Here is a 20,192-nt window from a genome sequence, read left to right on the forward strand (position 1 = left end):
TACCAGGCTGTGATGGCTGTGCCTGGAGCAGTGACCTGCAACACAGCAGAGCTGGGACAAGGGCGCGGGGTCGGGGGCAGAGGGCACAGGGCCTGGCCTGCCCAGGGCTGGCCCAGGGCCTGGCTGAGCTCCATCCATGGTGAGCGTTCTGATCTTTGGCGCGTCGTGGGTTTTCTTTGCTTTACTTTGCCTTTTGAAAATCTTGTATTTGGGTGTTATGGATCCTGATCCCAGGGCTTTACGGCGCTCAGGGCACCTGTTTGCTTTGTGGGTGAGGACCAACGAGGGATGCTGAGGTCAGGATCCTGCCCGAGGTCCCATGGTCGGAAGTGGAGGAGCTGGGTGGGGTTTTGCCAGATCTCCTGGGAGCTGGGCTGGGGGTGGCAGTATGGCTGACTTCAGTGGGCATCGCCTGGGTCTCAGGAATGTGCTTATCCTTGTCCAGGTCCGGGAAGAGGCTGAAGAAGACCCGCAAGTATGACATCATCACCACTCCCGCCGAGCGAGTGGAAATGGCCCCGCTGAACGAAGAGGATGATGAGGACGAGGACTCCACAGTATTTGACATCAAATACAGGTACTGGGGGGCTTCCCTGGCGGCTTGGTGGTGAAAGAATCCACTTGCCAAGCAAGAGATGCAAGTTCGATCCCTGGGTAGGGAAGAGCCCCTGGAGAGGGAAATGGCAACCCACTCCAGTTTTCTTGCCTGGGAAATCCCATGGACGGAGGAGCCTGGCGGGCTACAGTCCATGGGGTCGCAAAGAGGTGGACACGACTCAGTGACTGAACAACAACAAGAGAAGCTGGTTGGGGACAGGGGCTTCCTCCTGCGCTCACAGACTCAGGAAGGTGGTGTGGTCCCCCTTTGAAGACACTGAGTGGCCAGGAGTATAATCTTGTTTTTTGGCTGTCTTTGACCTTGGGGCATTCTGCTTATGTGGGGAGAAGTGCTCTGATCCCTTTTGGGAATGCACAGCACCCAGAAAGCCAGCAGGGAAGTGGGTATTCCTAGCTCTTTCCAGATGCTAACACTTTAAAGTGAAAGTGAAAGTGTGATCCGCTCAGTCCTGTCCAAGTCTTTGCAGCCCCATGGACTGTAGCCCACCAGGCTCCTCTGTCCATGGGATTCTCCAGGCAAGGATCCTGGAGTGGGTTGCCATTTCCTTCTCTGGGGGATCTTCCCGACCCAGGGGTTGAACCCAGGACTCCCTCATTGGGAGCAGCCAGCTTCACCGGAGCAAAAGGGGAGCTGGATTTCAGACCGTTAGCTTGCCTTGCACAGGCTGGCGGGGGTTTGGTGCACGCAGCCTCATGTGCCTCACACCATGCACATGAATGGAAACCGCTCTTTCAGGCTTTCTTAGCAGGTGACAGAGCATGGGGGGTGGGGGCTACTCCTCGGATGGAACTGACTGCTGAGTTCCAAAGGCAGGCGTGTTTCTTTAAGGTGGCCTATGGAAAAGTCAGAATGACTGTGTGACTTCAGGATTGTCTTTTTGGTTTTGGCTTCTTTTGGGGTGTACTACTTTTGGGTCCGTGGGATTCTCAGTGTGAAAGCTGGATGACTGGAGTTTATTTATTTACTTATGGCTGTCTTTGGCCCTCACTGTGGCATATGGGCTCTCCAGAGTGTGGGTGTGACGCTATAGTGGGGCCACAGGGCTCTCCATGGCTCATGGGCTCCAGAGCACCCAGGTTCAGTGGCTAGAATGTGTGGGCCTTGCTGCCCTGAGCTATGTGGGATCCCAGCTCCCCAACCAGCAATCAGACCTGTATCCCCTGCAGTGGAAAATGGACTCCCCACCACTGGACTGCCAGGGAGGTTCTGGTGAACGTAGTTTAGAGATGAGGGCATGGAGACCCAGAGAGGGGCCCTGGGTTGGCCAAGGTCTCAGGTCTCAGTGGCAAAGATGAGACCCAAATGCAGGCTGGGCCCAATCTGGAGAGTCCACCCTCCCCCACAGGGTTCTTAGAGAAACAGAATCAATAGGATATGTGCATACAGGAGGAGGTTTGTTACAAAGGTCCAGGTCTGAAGGCCTGGGAGCCAGGAGAGCCCGTGGTATGAGTTCCAGTGGGAGCGCGGGAGAAGACCAGCGTCTTGGCTCAACACCGGCACAGAGTAATCTCCCCTTATCCTGCCTTTTGCGCTCTTCAGGCCTCCAACAGGTTGGATGAGACCTACCCACGCTGGGGAGGGCAATCTGCTTTACTGACTGGACCCAGACAATTGTTAATCTCGGCAGGAACACCCTCCCAGATATACCCAGACTACTGTTGGACCGAATATCTGGGAACCGTGTCACCCAGTCAGGTTGACCCCTAAGAGTCACATCCCACACAGATTTCCCATAACTGAGAAAGTCAGTCGGTCAGTTCAGCCGCTCAGTCCTGTCTGACTCTTTGTCACCCTGTGGACAGAAGCATGCCAGGCCTCTCTGTCCATCGCCAGCTCCTGGAGCTCACTCTAACTCATGTCCATCGAGTCAGTGAGGCCATCCAACCCTCTCATCCTCTGTTGTTCCCTTCTCCTCCTGCCTTCAATCTTTCCCAGAATCAGGGTATTTCCCAATAAGTTAGCTCTTCACATCAGGTGACCAAAGTATTGGAGCTTCAGCTTTAGCATCAGTCCTTCCAATGAACACCCAGGACTGATCTCCTTTAGGATGGACTGGTTGGATCTCCTTGCAGTCCAAGGGGCTCTCAAGAATCTTCTTCAATACCACAGTTCAAAAGCATCAATTCTTTGGTGCTCAGCTTTCTTTATGGTCCAACTCTCACAACCATACATGACCACTGGAAAAACCATAGCTTTGACTAGATGGACCTTTGTTGGCAAAGTAATGTCTCTGCTTTTTAATATGCTGTCTAGCTTGGTCATAGTTTTCCTTCCAGGGAGCAAATATAGGCTGTCCATATCTCTCCTGAATTGTCCTTTTCTAGCATGACCTTGGGTGTACTTGGCTATAAATGAGTTAGATTCGAGAAAGCAGTGTTTGGGATTTTGATGAGAGCTGTGTTGACTCTGTAGATTGATTTAAAGAGAATCAGCCCTTTATACTAAGTGGACTACATCAGACAGAGAAGGACATATTATATGATATCGCTTATATGTGGAATTAACAAATACAACAAAGTAGTGAATATAACAAAATAAAAAGAGGCAGACTCACAGGTACAGAGAACAAACTAGTGGTTACCAGTGAGGAGAGGGCAATGGGGAGGGGCAAGATAGGGGCTGGGGATTAAGACATACAACCTACTAGATATGAAAGTAGCCACAGAGATATATTGCACCACACGGGGAATATAGCCAGTACTTTATAATAACTATAAATGGAGTATAACCTTTAAAAGTTTTTCCTTTAAAAATTTTGAATCATTATATTGCATACCTGTAACCTACATAATGCTGTATATCAACTATACCTCAATAAAAAAAAAAAATAAAGAGAATCAGGCCCTTTATGTTCTCTCTTCTCATCCATGAGTGTGGAATGACTTCCCATTGATTTAGGTATTTTAAGAAATGTCTTTCAAAAATTTCTCCATTAATGTATTATGAATTTTTGCTAGATATATTCCAAGGTTTTATTCTGATATATACATATATTTTACTTTCAAATGCTATTTTATTTATACTCATGTCTGAAAAAAATGTACTATTGTGTTCACGTACATACTGATATCAGAAAAAGAGTTATTAATGAATCACACATAAATTTTACAGAGAATGCACAACATTAAGACATGGGTTGGTTACATATAGAGGAACAAACCATTAACTATGATTTGCATTTTAGGTAAATAATGACCCCCTTTAAGAAGAATCAAAGCAATTACTAATGTGCATCTGTACTGCAGAATACTATGTACATAAGAAGTGGTTATACTGATTTTATTGCTAAGTTATTTTATCTATCTCACATTCAAGTCACAAAAATGAAATGAAATGTGAAGACAGAGCTGTCTTCACTGAGTCACAATGGAAAGCTGTGTCCCGCAGGCCTGCTGGGGTTATTGTACAATAGGGAGCCCTGGATGGCTTTAGTGGATCACGGACTGTTTTGATTCTGAGCCATGGAATGGGATCTCATTTGTATTTGGTGTCTGAGCTGACTCCTTGGGGGCTGCGATGGATGGAGTGATTTTTGTGGTAGCCCCAGGTCTGACTGCATAAGAAAAGGCTGAGGAAAGAAATAGAATAGTCTGTCTGGACAGTCTTACTGTAGGCTTGTTCCTGAGTGTAGGTGGGAAGAGTGTCTGGATGTAAGTACTACTGTGGTCTGAACACGGCTGGGTGGAAGTCGCGTCTGATGGCATGAGGAGGAGGAACATACTGAGCCCACTGTCAGACCAAGAGCCTTCCCCAGTGAATCTCAGTGCTTCAGACAATGGAGCCAGCTCCTTTCCTAGGAACAGTTCGTGCTATATTGGCATTGCTCCTGGCTAGGACAGTCACCAGCAGAGGCAAATGATGCTAAATGATGGATAATTTTGCAAAGGCAAAATTAAAACTTTTTTTTTCAGTTTTCTTGTGCTGTTGATTGACATACAGCACTGTATAAGTTGAAGGAATACATATGACGTACATGTATTGGGACATGATTGCCACAATAAGTGTAGTTGACATCTAGCACCTAACGTAGTTAGAAAGACTTTTTTTCCTTGTGATGAGAACTTATGGGATCCACTTTCTAGGCAGCTTTCAGACCCGTCATACAGCAGTGTTCCGTGTAGTCGTCATGTTCTGCATCGCCTCCCCAGGATGTATTCGTCTCCTGCCTGGAAGCTTGAACCTTTTTTACCGCCCTCGCCCAATTCTCCTATCCCCAGGGCCCTGATTCTGATAACTGCAAATCTCATCTCCTTTTCTATGAGTTTGATTTCTCTCAATTCCGCATATAAGTGAGATCACACAGTATTTGTCTTTCTCAGTCTGACTTACTTCACTTAATGTGATGCCCTCATGGTCCGTCCATGGCATTGTAAATGGCAGGATTCCTTTCTGTTCGGTGCTGAGGAGTGTTCCATTTTGTGTGTGTGTGTGTGTATACCACACTTCATTTATTCGTCTGTAAGTGGACACTTAGGCAGATGATTCCATGGAACCATGGTAGGTGTTAAGGTAGCAGATGATCCTTTTGCTGTTTGAGAGTCTGAGTCTGCCCCCTGGTCTGTTGGCGTGCTCTGGAGTGTATTCTTTGGCCACTGTAGTCATGCCATCCCCGCCCCCCACCCCCGTTCCCTAAATCACAGAGCAGTGGCATGGGGCCCTTTCACCCGTGGTGATTTTTAATACAGGAATCACTTAAGGTCCCCCAGGCGCCTCTGTGCCTCTCCTCCACCCCCATTCTGGGCAGAAAGTCGGGGCCCAGCAAGTCCATTCGTGTTAGTCTTTCATCCCTGATCATTCAGCGTAATGGCCCCCGTGTCCCACCGGATCAGCCTCCGCGCCCGCGTTTCTGCTTCTGGGGCTGCAGGCTTCTCTCTTTGTCCCTTTGGGGACAGCTTCAAAGACAAGTACCTCTGCAAGCTGCTGCCACGTGAATCATGACCTCAATCTGAGCCTCCTTTATAAAATGTCGCTTTCTAACTTTCTGTTCATGGTGTCTAGAAATGCAGTTGATTTTTTAAAAATAGTGATTTAAAAAATATCCAGCAGCCTCATTAAACTCTTATCAATTCTAGTAGTGTAACGGTGGATTCTTTTGAGTTTTCTGTGTCAATATATCACGTGAGACTAGTAGGAGTGCCTCCCTTTCCCTCAAGTCCTTCATCATTTTACCCCCCCTTTTTTTTTTTAAGCCTTTTTATACTCATTCTCGGTCTCTAAGTCCTTGTTAAATAGAAGTAATGGTATTAGGCATCCTGGCTTATTCTTGATCTTAACGGGTATGCTTTCAGTATTGACACTGACAGCAGTGTTTGCTATTGTAAATACTATACAAACCATTTAGGGTTTGTAGGTTTTTTTCCAAGAAGCTTCCCTCTATTCATAGTTTGCTAATGTTGATTTTATTATATGTATTTCCTAGCTCTATTGAGAATATTATACTTTTTCCTTTAATCTGTTAAGGTGGTGAACTTATAATTATAGATTTTCCCCCTAATATTAAATCAATTTTGCATTCCTGAGATAAAAGGAGTTTGGTCCTGGTCATGTTTTTCTTCACGTTGCCACCTTCAGTTTGCTGATATTTTGCTTAGGACTTTCTTTTTTCTCTTAGAGACTGAGATTGGTTTGTAATTTTCCTATTTTGTCATATCCTCATCAGGCTTTGCCCAAAGAAAGGCAATGCCAAAGAATGTTCAAACTACCGCACAATGGCACTCATCTCACACGCTAGCAAAGTAATGCTCAAAATATTCCAAGCCAGGCTTCAACAGTATGTGAACCATGAACTTCCAGATGTTCAAGCTGGTTTTAGAAAAGGCAGAGGAACCTGAGATCAAATTGCCAACATCTGTTGGATCATAGAAAAAGCAAGAGAGTTCCAGAAAAACATATACTTCTGCGTTATTGAGCACACCAAAGCCTTGGACTGTGTGGATCACAACAAACTATGGAAAATTCTTCAAGAGATGGGAATACCAAACCACCTGACCTGCCTCCTGAGAAATCGGTATTCAGGTCAGGAAGCAACAGTTAGAACTGGACATGGAACAGCAGACTGGTTCCAAATTGGGTAAGAAATATGTCAAGGCTGTATTTTGTCACCCTGCTTATTTAACATATACGCAGAGTACATCATGAGAAACGCTGGGCTGGGTGAAGCACAAGCTGGAGTCAAGATTGCTGGGAGAAATATCAATAACCTCAGATATGAAGATGACACCACCCTTATGGCAGAAAACAAAGAAGAACTGAAGAGCCTCTTGATGAAAGTGAAAGAGGAGAGTGAAAAAGTTGGCTTAAAACTCAACATTCAGAAAACTTAGATCATGGCATCTGGTCCCATCACTTCATGGCAAATAGGTGGGGAAATAATGGAAACAGTGAGAGACTTTATTTTGGGGGGCTCCAAAATCACTGTAGATGGTGACTGCAGCCCTGAAATTAAAAGACACTTGCTCCTTGGAAGAAAAGCTATGACCAACCTAGCCAGCATATTAAAAAGCAAATATATTACTTTGTCGACAAAGGTCCATCAAGTCAAAACTTATGGTGCTTCCTTCGTAGCTCAGTCAGTAAAGAATCTGCCTGCAGTGCAGGAGACCCAGGTTCGATCCCTGGGTCGGGAAGAACCCTGGAGAAGGAAATGGCAACCCACTCCAGTGTTCTTGCCTGGAGAATCCCATGGACAGAGGAGCCTGGCTGGTTACAGTCCATGGGGTCGCAAGCATCAGACATGACTTAGTGGCTAAACCACTTACGCCTGCATTACATGGTTTTTCCAGTGGTCATGTATGGATGTGAGAGCTGGACTATAGAGAAAGCTGAGCGTGAAAGAATTGATGCTTTTGAACTGTGGTGTTGGAGAAGTCTCTTGAGAGTCCCTTGGACTACAAGGAGATCAAATCAGTCAATCATAAAGGAAATCGGCCCTGAATATTCATTGGAAGGACTGATGCTGTAGCTCCAATACTTTGGCCACCTGATGTGAAGAACTGACTCATTGGAAAATACCTTGATGCTGGGAAAGATTGAAGATGGGAGGAGAAGGGGACAACAGAGGATGAGATGGTTGGATGGCATCACCAACTCAATGGACATGAGTTTCAGCAAGCTTGGGGAGTTGGTGATGGATAGGGAAACCTGGCATGCTGCGGCCCATGGGGTCACAAAGAGTTGGACACGACTCAGTGACTGAACTGAACTGTCAGGCTTTGATAGAAGTTTTACTAGCTTCATAAAACAAATTGAGGCAGTTCCTTATTTTCCTTTTCTCTGAGATAGTATCAAATTAGAATTATTTGTTTCTAAATGTTTAGTAGAATTTGCTAAAACTGTCTGGGCCCGGATGCTTTCTTTGTTTGAATACTGGAAAACACTATTGATGTCTAATTCTTTGAATAGTTACAGGACTATTTAGTCTTTATTTCTTCTTGGGGCAATTAAAAAAAAATTATTTATTTGGCTGTGCCCAGTCTTGTTGGGGCATGCAGGATCTTTACTTGGGGCATGTAGGATCTAGTTCCATGACGAGGGACGGAACCTGGGCCCCCTGGATTGGGAGTACGGAGTCTTAGCCACTGGACCACAGGGAGGTCCTGTTCTTGGGATAGTTTTGATGGGTTTTATTTTTCTGAGATTTTGTCCTTGTCATACAAGTTTTCAAATGTATCCTCCTCAGGTTACTTACAACGTTCTCTTTTTATCATCTTTGTATTCTTTGTCCCATGTGTAGTCATGGTCCCCTTTTCATTCTTTCTCATTGTTGTTTTAAAGTATTTGTTCCATGGTGTATATGTACCACAACTTCTTTATCCATTCATCTGCTGATGGGCATCTAGGTTGCTTCCATGTCCTGGCTATTATAAACAGTGCTGCGATGAACATTGGGGTGCACGTGTCTCTTTCAGATCTGGTTTCCTCAGTGTGTATGCCCAGAAGTGGGATTGCTGGGTCATATGGCAGTTCTTTTTTTTTTTTTTTTTTTATTATTGTACATATATATATATTTCATGTGTATACACAGATAGTTTTCTCTCTTGGAAGTATTAAAAAATTGATCAACCTTCAATCTATAAAAAATACCTACTCTACATGATAGAAAAATCTCTCCTCCAAGTTTACACTGATTTACACCCAAGGCTTTCCCCAGAATGTACAATACGAGGCAACATCTTAAACCTTAGTGTAGAAGGTGGGCCACGCAGAGGGCGGAAGGACACAGGGCCACACACATGCTCACACGCTCGCACGCACACACACTCCCTCACGTACATGCTCGCACCAGCAGGGCCCCCACCCCACCCGCTCCAGGAGGCTCCTGGCCGCACTCAGGCCCTGGGGCAGGCCCGCAGCCCCGGGGGGTGACGCTGCTGCTCCTTGAAGGAGCCCCCAAGCCACCAGGAAGGCCCTGACCTCTGGACATGGGAGCCAGCCCTGCCTGGCCTCCTGCAAAGTGCACCTGGCAGAGAGACCGCAGCTCCTGAAGACCTCTGACTCCCGGAGGAAACTGGCCCCAGACGTGCGGACTCCTGGGAACACTGGACATCTGCATGGGGACCCCCCACCTGGTGGCTCTCACATCATAGGATTAGTGCAGCCAGGGTGTGGCTGGGGGCACGGTCCTGTGACCCACAGGCCCCCAGGCTTCACGCTGGACCAAGGGGCCCCTTCCAGTTGGGTGCCGGCCCAAACAACCCAGGAAAGCTGGGGGCACAGAACATATGGCAGTTCTATTTCCAGTTTTTTAAGAAATCTCCACACTGTTCTCCATAGCGGCTGTACTAGTTTGCATTCCCACCAACAGTGTAAGAGGGTTCCCTTTTCTCCACACCCTCTCCAGCATTTATTGCTTGTAGACTTTTGGATAGCAGCCATCCTGACTGGCGTGTAATGGTACCTCATTGTGGTTTTGATTTGCATTTCTCTGATAATGAGTGATGTTGAGCATCTTTTCATGTGTTTGTTAGCCATCTGTATGTCTTCTTTGGAGAAATGTCTGTTTAGTTCTTTGGCCCATTTTTTGATTGGGTCATTTATTTTTCTGGAATTGAGCTGCAGGAGTTGCTTGTATATTTTTGAGATTAATCCTTTGTCTGTTTCTTCATTTGCTATTATTTTCTCCCAATCTGAGGGCTGTCTTTTCACCTTATATACACCATGGAATATTACTCAGCCGTTAAAAAGAATTCATTTGAACCAGTTCTAATGAGATGGATGAAACTGGAGCCCATTATACAGAGTGAAGTAAGCCAGAAAGATAAAGAACATTACAGCATACTAACACATATATATGGAAGTTAGAAAGATGGTAATGACAACCCTATATGCAAAACAGAAAAAGAGACACAGAAGTACAGAACAGACTTTTGAACTCTGTGGGAGAAGGTGAGGGTGGGATGTTGTGAAAGAACAGCATGTATATTATCTATGGTGAAACAGGTCACCAGCCCAGGTGGGATGCATGAGACAAGTGCTCGGGCCTGGTGCACTGGGAAGACCCAGAGGAATCGGGTGGAGAGGGAGGGGGGAGGGGGGATCGGGATGGGGAATACGTGTAAATCTATTGCTGATTCATGTCAATGTATGACAAAACCCACTGAAAAAATAAATAAATAAATTAAAAAAAAAAACAAAACCAAGCCAACTAAAAAAAAAACACAAACTCCTAATTTGGCTCACTCTGGTTTTGGCTTGATGAGGGAAAAACATGTTAATATTTTTAAAATGTAGAACATAGACTAACATACTTTAGTTTATATGTCTGCTTAATGGATATGAAGTGCTATTTGGAGTGTGTGCATATGTCCTGGAAGATTATGAGATTAAAAAAAAAAATAAAAAATAAAGTATTTGTTTATTTGGCTCTGCCAGGTTTTAGCTGTGGCACATGTAATCTTTATTTGCAGCACGTGGGATCTGGTTCTCTGACCAGGGATGGAACCCGGGCCTTCTGCCTTGGGAGCATGGAGTCTTAGCCACTGCACCACCACCAGGCTCCTCCGTCCATGGGATTCTCCAGGCAAGGGCACTGGAGTGGGTGCCATTGCCTTCTCATTAGGTCTGGAGTTGCTCAGTTGTGTCCGGCTCTTCATGACCCCATGGACTGCAGCCCACCAGGCTCCTCCATCCTTGGGGTTTTCCAGGCAAGAGCACTGGAGTGGGTGCCATTTCCTTCTCCAATAATAATATTGCTTATGTTTACCTTTTCTCCTTTTTCTTGTTCAGTCTTGCTGTACATTTAATTTTATCCATCTGTACAAAGAACCAACTTTTGGTTTCTTTGATCCTTTTTATTATATTATCATTTTTGATTTCAGTTCATTTCTGCTTCTCTTCCTTAACTTTCTTTGAGTGCATTCTGTTCTGTTTTTTCCTAACTTCTTCCGTTGGCTGTTTAGCTCCTTTATTTTCAGCTGCCTTGATGTTAGCAGTATTCTGTAATCTTATCTACTTCAGCTGCCTCCCTCAGGCTGTCCTTATCAGTGCCAGGCACTACCCTGCCTTCTTGTTTGTTGTAAAGGACAATGGCTTCAAGTGGTTCTTGTGAGAAGGTGGTGCCATTTGTAAGAATGTGAGTGAACTTGGGGCTGAGTCACCCGTCACGAGACCACTCTAGTCCTCGGGCTCAAAGACCTTCGGTTGTTGAAAAAGACAAAGACTGGGTCATAGCTTTTCTTATTACAGATGTAATGTATGGTATGGAGATTACAGATTAAAAAAAAGGGAAAATAAAATGATGTTTAATCTCACTACTTAACGATAACCACTAGAGTGTGTGTGAGTACGTACCTGTGGAATCCTCTTTTTTTTTTTTTTAACAGAAATAGGACTGTGTTACACATGCAGCTTTGGAACGGTTTTCCACCTGAACGGCATGTCACAAACCGCTTTTCAGGTCAATACATTTGAAAGGACAAGGATTTTAAGGCCGGTTTTATGTAGGCTTTAGTGTTTTTGAGACCTTCTCTGTCTGCACGTGATGGTCTGCTCACTGGTCCTCGTCTTTCCTGTTTAGACAGAGCTCAGCTTAATTTTTTGGTTCGCCCTGGGAAACAGACTACATTTAAATCGGATGTGGCTGAATCATGACCTTGGTTGGTTTTATGAATGAGTGCAATAAGGAAAAGCGTGGTTTTGGCGCCCGGCAGTGAGGTGGTACCCTGCGTTGTATTACACCTTTAGCTCGCGGATAACGTGTCCTGACTTGGAGCCTGTGAGCATCAGCCAGGAAGTGGGGCGGAGAAAAGGCAGACAGGGCAAGGCTTCCGTGGGCAGCCTCCTCAAAGGCTCGCATGGCACTGAGATGTTACAACGTGTGAGGTTAGGCCCCCACGTTTAGGGCCAGATGTGGGGAGGGGCAGGGGCTTCCCAGGCGGTGCAGTGGTAGAGAACCTGCCTGCCACTGCAGGAGACGTAAGAGACACAGGTTCAACCCCAGGGTCAGGAAGATCCCCTGGAGAAGGAAATAGCTAGCCACCCCAGTATTCTTGTGTGGAGAATTCCAGAGACAGAGGGGCCTGGTGGGCTACAGTCCATGGGATCGCAGAGAATCAGACACGACTGAGCGACTAAGCCCACGTACGTGCACATGTGGGGAGGGAAAAGAGTCTTTGGAGATGAGTTTCCAACTCTGTACTTTAAAAGGCTAATTGGAAGAGAGAAATGATGGCTCAGTGGACTGCAGAGAACCCTGGGGCTTTGAAATGGTTCCTTATTTCAAAAGGCGTTTGCATCCTGGTTGCATGCATTTGAGCTTGGTTGGCCTCGCGTATACTGGTAGCTGATGCTATGGGCCTCTGTACCTCCCCGGTTTATTACTGAAGCCTTATGTGACATCCTCTGGGCAACCCCAGGGGCGAGGCGGATGCTACTCTTTCTCCACCTGGTAGGCGGCACCAGCAGCTGTGACCAGCGCAGCCCAAAGGCGCTCCTCTTGGAGAACACACACCGGTTCCCCGGGGCCAGGAGGGAGGGTTCAGTCCCTCCGCATCTTAAGTCTGGAAAAGATGTGACCCGTGGGAGTGCAGATGTGTGTTCCAGAGATGCCTGCCACCCACCCTCTCCTGGATAGGGCTACCGGAGGGAATATAATTAGAAATGCACGAGATGTCCCCTGCACCTCTGGGGGCTGTGCCTAGCATCATCTTATCTTTGGAACAAAGCGCATTCAGTGGCTGTTTGCAGCCAGAGGCCCCTGGAGGCTGTGGTAGGAGAGGGGGAAAACAGATTTGATTTGCTTATCCTCGACTGAGGCCCGGGACCTGGGTCCCCATGGCCACCCTAGGGTAGTGACAACTAAGTCCCTGCTCAGTGCCCTCAGGGCAAAGACTTCTAGAATCCTTGAGCTGGGAAGGCCCATTGGCTCGCTCCACGAGCCCTCATCTCCTGAGGACGAGGAATGAGGCTGTTGGCGTGTCAGCATGGGCACAGCTGCAGAGGCAGTGGGTACCCTGAGCTGCTGGGGCCTGGGAGGAATCCGAGGGGACCCGAGGACCTGCAGGCTCCACAACGGTGCTGGGGCATCCTTGTTGTTCTTGAGTCTGTCAGTCATGTCGACTCTTTCGAGACCCCTTGGACTGTAGCCCAGCAGGCTCCTCTGTCCATGGGATTTTCCAGGCAAGCGTACTGGGGTGGGTTGCCATTTCTTTCTCCAGGGTAGTCTTTCCGATCAGGAATCAAACATGCATCTTCTGCCTTGGCAGGTGGATTCCCCCAGAGTGTCCTACCTGGACCTGAAACAGCCTCGGAGGCCATCCCCAAAGCAGTCTGACTAGCTCTCTGCCAGCCCTCTTGCTTGCAGAACGTGGAACTTACCTGTTGTATGTAAATGAGTGTCTCCTGAGGCATTTTTTGTTTGTTTGAATTGCAATGCTGGCATTCTGGGGGCAGTTCTCAGCTAAGGTATTGTGCCCCTTAAAACTGGTTGAGTTTTATGTCTATGAGGAGGGAGACTGTGCAAACAGGAATTTGTGTGGTGATGAAAATTTACTGCTCAGTGACTCTTTTATTGAAGCATAGCTGATTTACAGTGTGGCGTTTGTTTCAAGTGTACGGCCAAAGTGATTCAGTTATGCAGATACACGTATCTATTCTATTTCAGATTCTTTTCCCTTATAGGTTACTGCAAACCTTGAGTATAGTTCCCTGTGCTGTCCAGCAGATCCTTGTTGTTGTCTGTTTTATATATACCTTTGTGCTCAGTTCTGTCTGACTCTCTGCGGCCCCATGGACAGTAGCCCGCCAGGCTCCTCTGTCTATGGAGTTGTCCAGGCTGGAATACTGGAGTGGGTTGTCATTGCCTTCTCCAGGGGATCTTCTGTCGACCCAGGGATCGAACCCACGCCTCTTACGTCTGCTGCACTGGCAGGTGGGTTGTTTACCACTAGCGCCACCTGGGAACCCCTGTTTTATATACAGTGAAAGTGAAAGTGAAAGTGAAGTCGTGTCTGACTCTTTGGGACCCCGTGGACTGTAGTCTACCAGGCTCCTCCATCCATGGGATTCTCCAGGCAAGGATACTGGAGTGGGTTGCCATTTCCTTCTCCAGGGGATCTTCCCGACCCAGGGATCGAACCCGGGTCTCCCGCATTGCAGGCAGACACTATAACCTCTGAGCCACCAGGGAAGCCCTTATATATAGTAGTGTGCATATATTAATCCCAGACTCCTGATTTTTCCCTCCTTCCTTTCCCTTTTGATAACCATAAGTTTGTTTTCTGTGTCTGTGGATCAGTTTCTGTTTTGTATATAAATTCATTTGTATCATTTTCTTAGATTCCACTTTTGAGTGATATTGTATGGCGTCTGTCTTTCCCTTTCTGACTTACTTCACCTCGTAGGATAATCTCTAGGCCTGCCCGTGTTTAAGTGAATCTGATTTAGTGCGCTGCTTACGTGCATATACAGATTACAGTGCTGTGTGAGAATCAGGCATGAAAAAGGGGGGGGAAGGGAAAGAACACACATAATCCTAACTAGCAGAGCTTTTCTAGAAGCTTGCCGCATTGTTCGGTGGTTCTTTTCTGTGTTTGGTGCGGTGGCATGAAAGCAGGGGGACTGCCCAGGGCCCCTGGCATGGGGTGCTGGGGTCCTCCCATCTGGCCGTCTCCGGAGCACTCAGTACGGGCAGCCCAGCTTCCCCCTCAGCTTCTCCATCTTCTGTTCCCGTGGCTGCCGCGCCGTCTTTCAGAGGCATCCTGGTTCCCAGACAGCTGCTCCCCTGTGGAGGGGCTCTTGGTACCCACAGATGAGCTTCCTGTGAAGCAGGGGACAGGGACAGGTTGGGGAATGTCTCTCTCTTTTTCTGGGATGGCTATAACCCAGCATTGTCATACAGGGTAGTTACCAATCTGAAGGGAATAAACATTGCTCATGGTGCCTAAACATGCCTTCACTTCACCTGGAGTGTCCAGGGAGGGTGGGGACGGGGTCAGAATGGACCCCCTTTCTGGTTGGTCTTAATGACAAAGCAAGGATGTCAGTAGTGGTTTGGCTCTTCTGGAGGAGGGAAAGGACCTAGAGAGCCCTCTTGGAAATCTCTGCGCATCACCTTGTACGTGTGCCCAGATCACGGTGAGCGCAGGTTCTGGGCTGAGATGGGGAGACGGCAGGAACATGGACTCTTACAAGAGGACCTGGCCAACACCTCCGGGAAGAAAGAACAGAGCTCTATGGGCCGCCAGGAGGGGCTCATCTCCCTGGCACCTCTTCCCAGTGGAGATGAAGCTTACAGGGGGTTAGGGAGGACCAGGGAGCGAACGCAGAGCTGATTAACGGGCAGGGAGGAGCGTGAAGGCATTGGTGGAAGAAATAATAGCATGTCGAGGGGTGCAGGTTTGAGCAGATGTAGGACTAACCAGGTGGCGCCAACCAGAAGGAACCCACCTGCCAATGCAGGAGACGTTAGAGATGCAGGTTCGATCCCTGGGTCGGGAAGATCCCCTGGAAGAGGGCACGGCAACCCACTCTGGTATTCTTGCCCGGAGAATCCCACGGACAGAGGAGCTTGAGTCACAAAGAGTTGGGCACAATGGAAGGCACCTTAAGCACACAGAGCTAGCCAGATGACCCACAGCTGTGAACCCAGGACCCTCCCCAGGGGAGCACCCCAGAGCTTCACGGCCTCAGGGAAACAGCGGGGTGGGAAGAAGAGAGCGGGGACTTTTCCGCCAGCCTCCTCACCCCAATCCCCATGTTGGTTTTCCCCAGAACTTCCCAAGTCCCGGTAGCACCGGAGTCTGCAGGACAGCTGACCACAGTGCTCAGACTTGAGATCCAGAGCTGGTGACCTCCGGGGTGCTGGTGCGTGCCTCCAGAGCTCCCCGTGGGGTGGGTGAGCGGATCTGTTCCCTTTGTCTGGGAGCAGCCCCCCAAGGTTTAGTTCCGCTGAGGGAGCCTGAGGAATGAGATGTGCTTGATTCCTCGTGGGCTCCCCTCCTCCTGATCCAGTTCCACTGGCTCTGTGTGTATGTACACACATGGGTGTTTATTCCTAGAAGCACGAGAGATCAACAGCCGCACATGGTGTATGTGGGGCAGGGGGATGGGGTGCAGGCAGAGAACCTATCAGAGAATCAGGGGGTGGGCCCTCAGGGCATCCGGAAGATGCAGTTCAACTAAATGGCATTTTGGGGATGCCAGCGAAAGGGAATTTTCAGCGTGTTGGCGATATGTAAAGTTCACATCTCTGCTGACAGAGTGCTAACGGTCTGCTTTTTCCAGATTCAGCAGGTTCGCTGGTGTATGCTTGTTTACCTGCAGGTCTGCTCAGGGATAGCTCTTGGGAATTGGGTCCCTTTACTCTGGTCTGATTCTTGTTTTCTGAAACCTTTGTGGCTCTGTCTCCAGTGTCCTGGCCCCTGCCCCTCACGCTCAACGCTGAACTTGCAGCCGGATGCAGTGGAGGGCCCGATGGTGGGGGTCAGGGCCGCTGGGAGGTCCTCAGGCTGCGTCTGTAGAGTGGGGGTGAGTGCCTGGGCTCTGCGGATTATGGATGTCAGTCAGTGGGAGTGAGCCGCCCACTCCCCAACCCAGAGAAGGGGGCATGTAGGTGATCCAAGAAAGCCAGCCTTCACAGCGTGGACATGGCCGTGGGGATTTATCTTTTCTCTTCTCTACTCTGTTGAGTAGGGGACCCTAGTGGTCAATATGAGGATACCCTTTTTGTTTTAAATTGGAAATAACTTCAAAGTTTAAAAAAGTTGCAAAACAGAGTATAGGGAACACCCAGATACACTTTACCTAGATTTTCCTATTTTAATATTTTGCCTCATTCGCCTTATGGTGGCTCTGTGTGTTCAGATTATTTTTTTCTGAAGCATTTGAAATAAGTTACATTTATCATGTCCCTTTCCCCCCAAATAAAGTGTGGATTTCCTAAAAATAGGATGTCCATATCTTTCAGTAATTAGCTACCTGATATTTATATTTGGGATCATATAACATCAAAACTGTGGTTTTTCTTGAAGTCATATATGGATGTGAGAGTTGGATCATAAAGAAGGCTGAGTGCTGAAGAATTGATGCTTTCAAGTTGTGCTGCTGGAGAAGACTCTTGAGAGTCCCTTGGACAACAAGGCGATCAAACCAGTTACTCCTAAAGGAAATAAAGCCTGAATATTCATTGGAAGGACTGATGCTGAAGCTGAAGCTCCAAAATTTTGGCCACCTGATTCAAAGAGCCAACTCACAGGAAAAGACCTTGATGCTGAGAAAGACTGAAGGCAGGAGAGAAGACGGTGACAGAAGATGAGATGGTTGGATGGCATCACTGACTCAATGGACATGCGCCTGAGCCAACTCTGGGAGACTGTGAAGGACAGGGAAGCTGATGTGTTGCAGTCCATGGGGTTGCAAAGAGTCAGACACAACCTAGCCACTGAACAACAACAACATCATGCAGAGAAGTTTGTTATTTTATAAGTTCTATTAAGTCCCTACTATTTTTTCATGTGATTATATCATTGTTGCTGTTTAGCTGCTCAGTCATGTCCGACTCTTTTGCGACCCCATGGACTGTAGCCTACCAGGCTCCTCCGTCCATGGGATTTTCCAGGCAAGAATACTGGAGTGGGTTGCCAATTCCTTCTCCAAGCGCTGGTATAAATACCCGCAGGAGTGCTAGGAAGGAGGGTTACAAGGAGAAGAGGGGTTGTGTACAGAGGTCTGTGTGGGGACCTAGGAAAGGATGCTGAGCTGGGAGCTGAGCGGAGGGAAGGCCCTACCTGGAGGAGTGGGTGTGCATTGCAGGCAGCACGTTCAAAGGTCCTGGGGTTGAGGAGGGTGGAGTTTTCAAGAACTGAAAAGACAGCTTTTCGGTGTGATGGGAATAGAGGTGGGGGTGACAGCTCGGGAGGCGCTGCTAGAGGGGCATGAAGGGGGGTGCCACCTGCCCTGCCAGGCTGACAGCTGATGATGTGGCCTGGGGGATGGCCGTGGTCAGGGAGGGCTCACAGAGGGTGTGCGGCTCTGCCAGAGGCCACTGACCTGTTCCTCCTCTTCTTTTAGGTAAAACCTGTGCACCAGCGTGTTGGCATCCTGTGGCAAGCTGGTCAGCTGAGGCTGGGGGTGTGAAGGATCTGGAAGCTGTCCCACCCGAGGTGTTGAAACCAAAACAAACACTATTTGTGCAACTGCGGCGCACTCCTGTGTGTGTCTGTGCAACATCGGCTCTGCGTGTCACTGCAGGAGACACCACCCTCTGGACGCCCCTTTAAAATGTCACCCCTTCCTTCCCTCCCCCAGAGGGCTTTTGCCTTGCTGAGGGGCAGAAACAGGCTGATTTTTAAAATAACTTTAAAGCAACTCTGTCGACAAAAGTGAGAGAGATCAGAAGTGGGTTTCCGACAGTCCACTCTCCTGGATCAGCGAGGTTTTAGGTGTGGTTTTTCTGGGCTTGCTGGAGCTCTGGCCTTTCGTTGGTGGTGGCTGTGTCCAAGTTTTAGAGCGCGGGGCGTAGAGCTGCTCAGCTCATAGCAGGTGTAAACAAGTCCTTGTGGTTCCTTTTCTTTCTTTTCCAAAGGGCTCAGCAGAATTGGCCATGGCTAGCTCACAAAGAATTCTGAATATCAGGGAGAGACCTATACCTGTGTTTGCTGTGAGTGTGTGTGTGTGTGTGTATACACGTGAGATCATTTCTCCATCTCCAAAGAGAAGAGAAAGTGCTCGTCCCCTTCAGTTAGTAATATCTGTTTTTTCTCCACCCTGTCACCGTTTTACGTTGTTGGTCTTAGAAATGGAATTAAAAAAATCACTGTGATAATTTAAATGAATGGTGATCTAGTTGGCTGATAAAAAACCCACTGCCAGGGACTGTGTTTGCTGTTGTCCAGGCCAGGGTGGTCCAAGAGCCTACCCGGCCGCAGGTGGGGCCAGGGGTCCGGGCGGCGGGCTATCACATAGCTCCAGTGCTCAACACTTGCCGGCTTCTGGAAGCGGGGCCTCGGGCTGACTTCTCAGGACGCTAGAGGCCTCCCGCTTCCCAGTGTCCTTCTGGCTAAAGTCTCTGGGCAGTGCCTTGGGGGCCTGGGGACTCTGTTCTTTCTGGAAGGATGTTTTTTAAATTTTTCTATCTCCTCTTTCCTGGCGTTCTGCAGGGCTCCCATATTTGCCTGTATATTGGCTCCTCCACTGCTTGGGATGAAAACTCCAGCTTTTTCCCACTTGCCTCCTCTATTCAAATTCTTCAATTTCTTCCCGAGAAGGGGGCTGCCCTGCTCTGGGGTCCCTGGCCCCCAAGCCCCACTGGGCCCGTCAGGCTGACCCGTTGGCCTGTGGGGGACAGAGGACGATGCTTGGGGATGGCCAACCTGAAGATGGGGGCCCGCTGCCCCTTGGCGCCTCCCAGGACCGCACTGCTTTCGCTGACCTTCCTTCTCCCTTTCTCCACCCTGTTTGCCGGAGGACTGGGCCGGATTTATCTCCGCCATCCACTGTGTCCTCGCAGGGGGTGACTCACCTGGGAGCTGTGTACCCTTTGAACTGGAGCCATGGCTCCCACTCGCCTTTGTATCCTCGGAGAAGCTGGATTTTTCTGCCTGATGCGTAAACACCAGGTGCTTGCCACCGGGCCTGGCAGAGGCAGCCCCCAAGGATGACCTTCTGGATGCCAGAGCTCTGGCACCGTGGGCTCTTAAATAAAAACTCTTCTGGCACAAACTGTGTGCATTGATTGCCTTGGATGTTTTCTGAGCTGGGAGTCCAGCAGGGTGCCTGGGGCTGGGAGGGGCAGAGATGGTGGACCACGGGCAGGTCCCTGGTCCTGGGAGTTTAGAAAAAAATCCCAGGGGCACGGCACACTGCCCCGCTTTGTCCACTGTGCACCCCTCGCTGGTGGAGAGGCGGCAAGGTGAGGCAGGCAGGCCAACCTTTGTGTCGACAGGAGCTGGGGGGAGTGGGGTCCGGGGCAGTGGGGAGAAGGGAGGGTGGGGTGGGGAGAGGAGGCTACGGGGGTACCCTTTCATTACCTGCATTATCCAGCCCCTCCTCCATGAAGATAAGTTCTGTTTCTTAAAAGCAGAGTGAATTGGGCCTTGGAAAAGCAAAGTTGGGGTGGAGGGAATGTCAGACCTGGTAG

General features: G+C 48.5%; 1 protein-coding gene across 1 annotated transcript in view; it reads left to right on the forward strand.

The window, feature by feature from the left end:
• The window catches only part of FAM174B (family with sequence similarity 174 member B), a 40,989-nt gene extending 21,220 nt beyond the window's left edge, over positions 1-19,769 (forward strand). Inside the window, exons 2-3 of the mRNA XM_043922235.1 lie at positions 446-577; positions 18,125-19,769. Of these exons, the coding sequence (XP_043778170.1) occupies positions 446-577; positions 18,125-18,128 (136 nt within the window). The 3' untranslated portion in view covers positions 18,129-19,769. The remainder of the gene's footprint in view (positions 1-445; positions 578-18,124) is intronic.
• Positions 19,770-20,192: the final 423 nt, after the last annotated feature.

The sequence above is a fragment of the Cervus elaphus genome, chromosome 13 (assembly GCF_910594005.1).
Source record: "Cervus elaphus chromosome 13, mCerEla1.1, whole genome shotgun sequence".
NCBI lineage: Eukaryota > Metazoa > Chordata > Mammalia > Artiodactyla > Cervidae > Cervus > Cervus elaphus.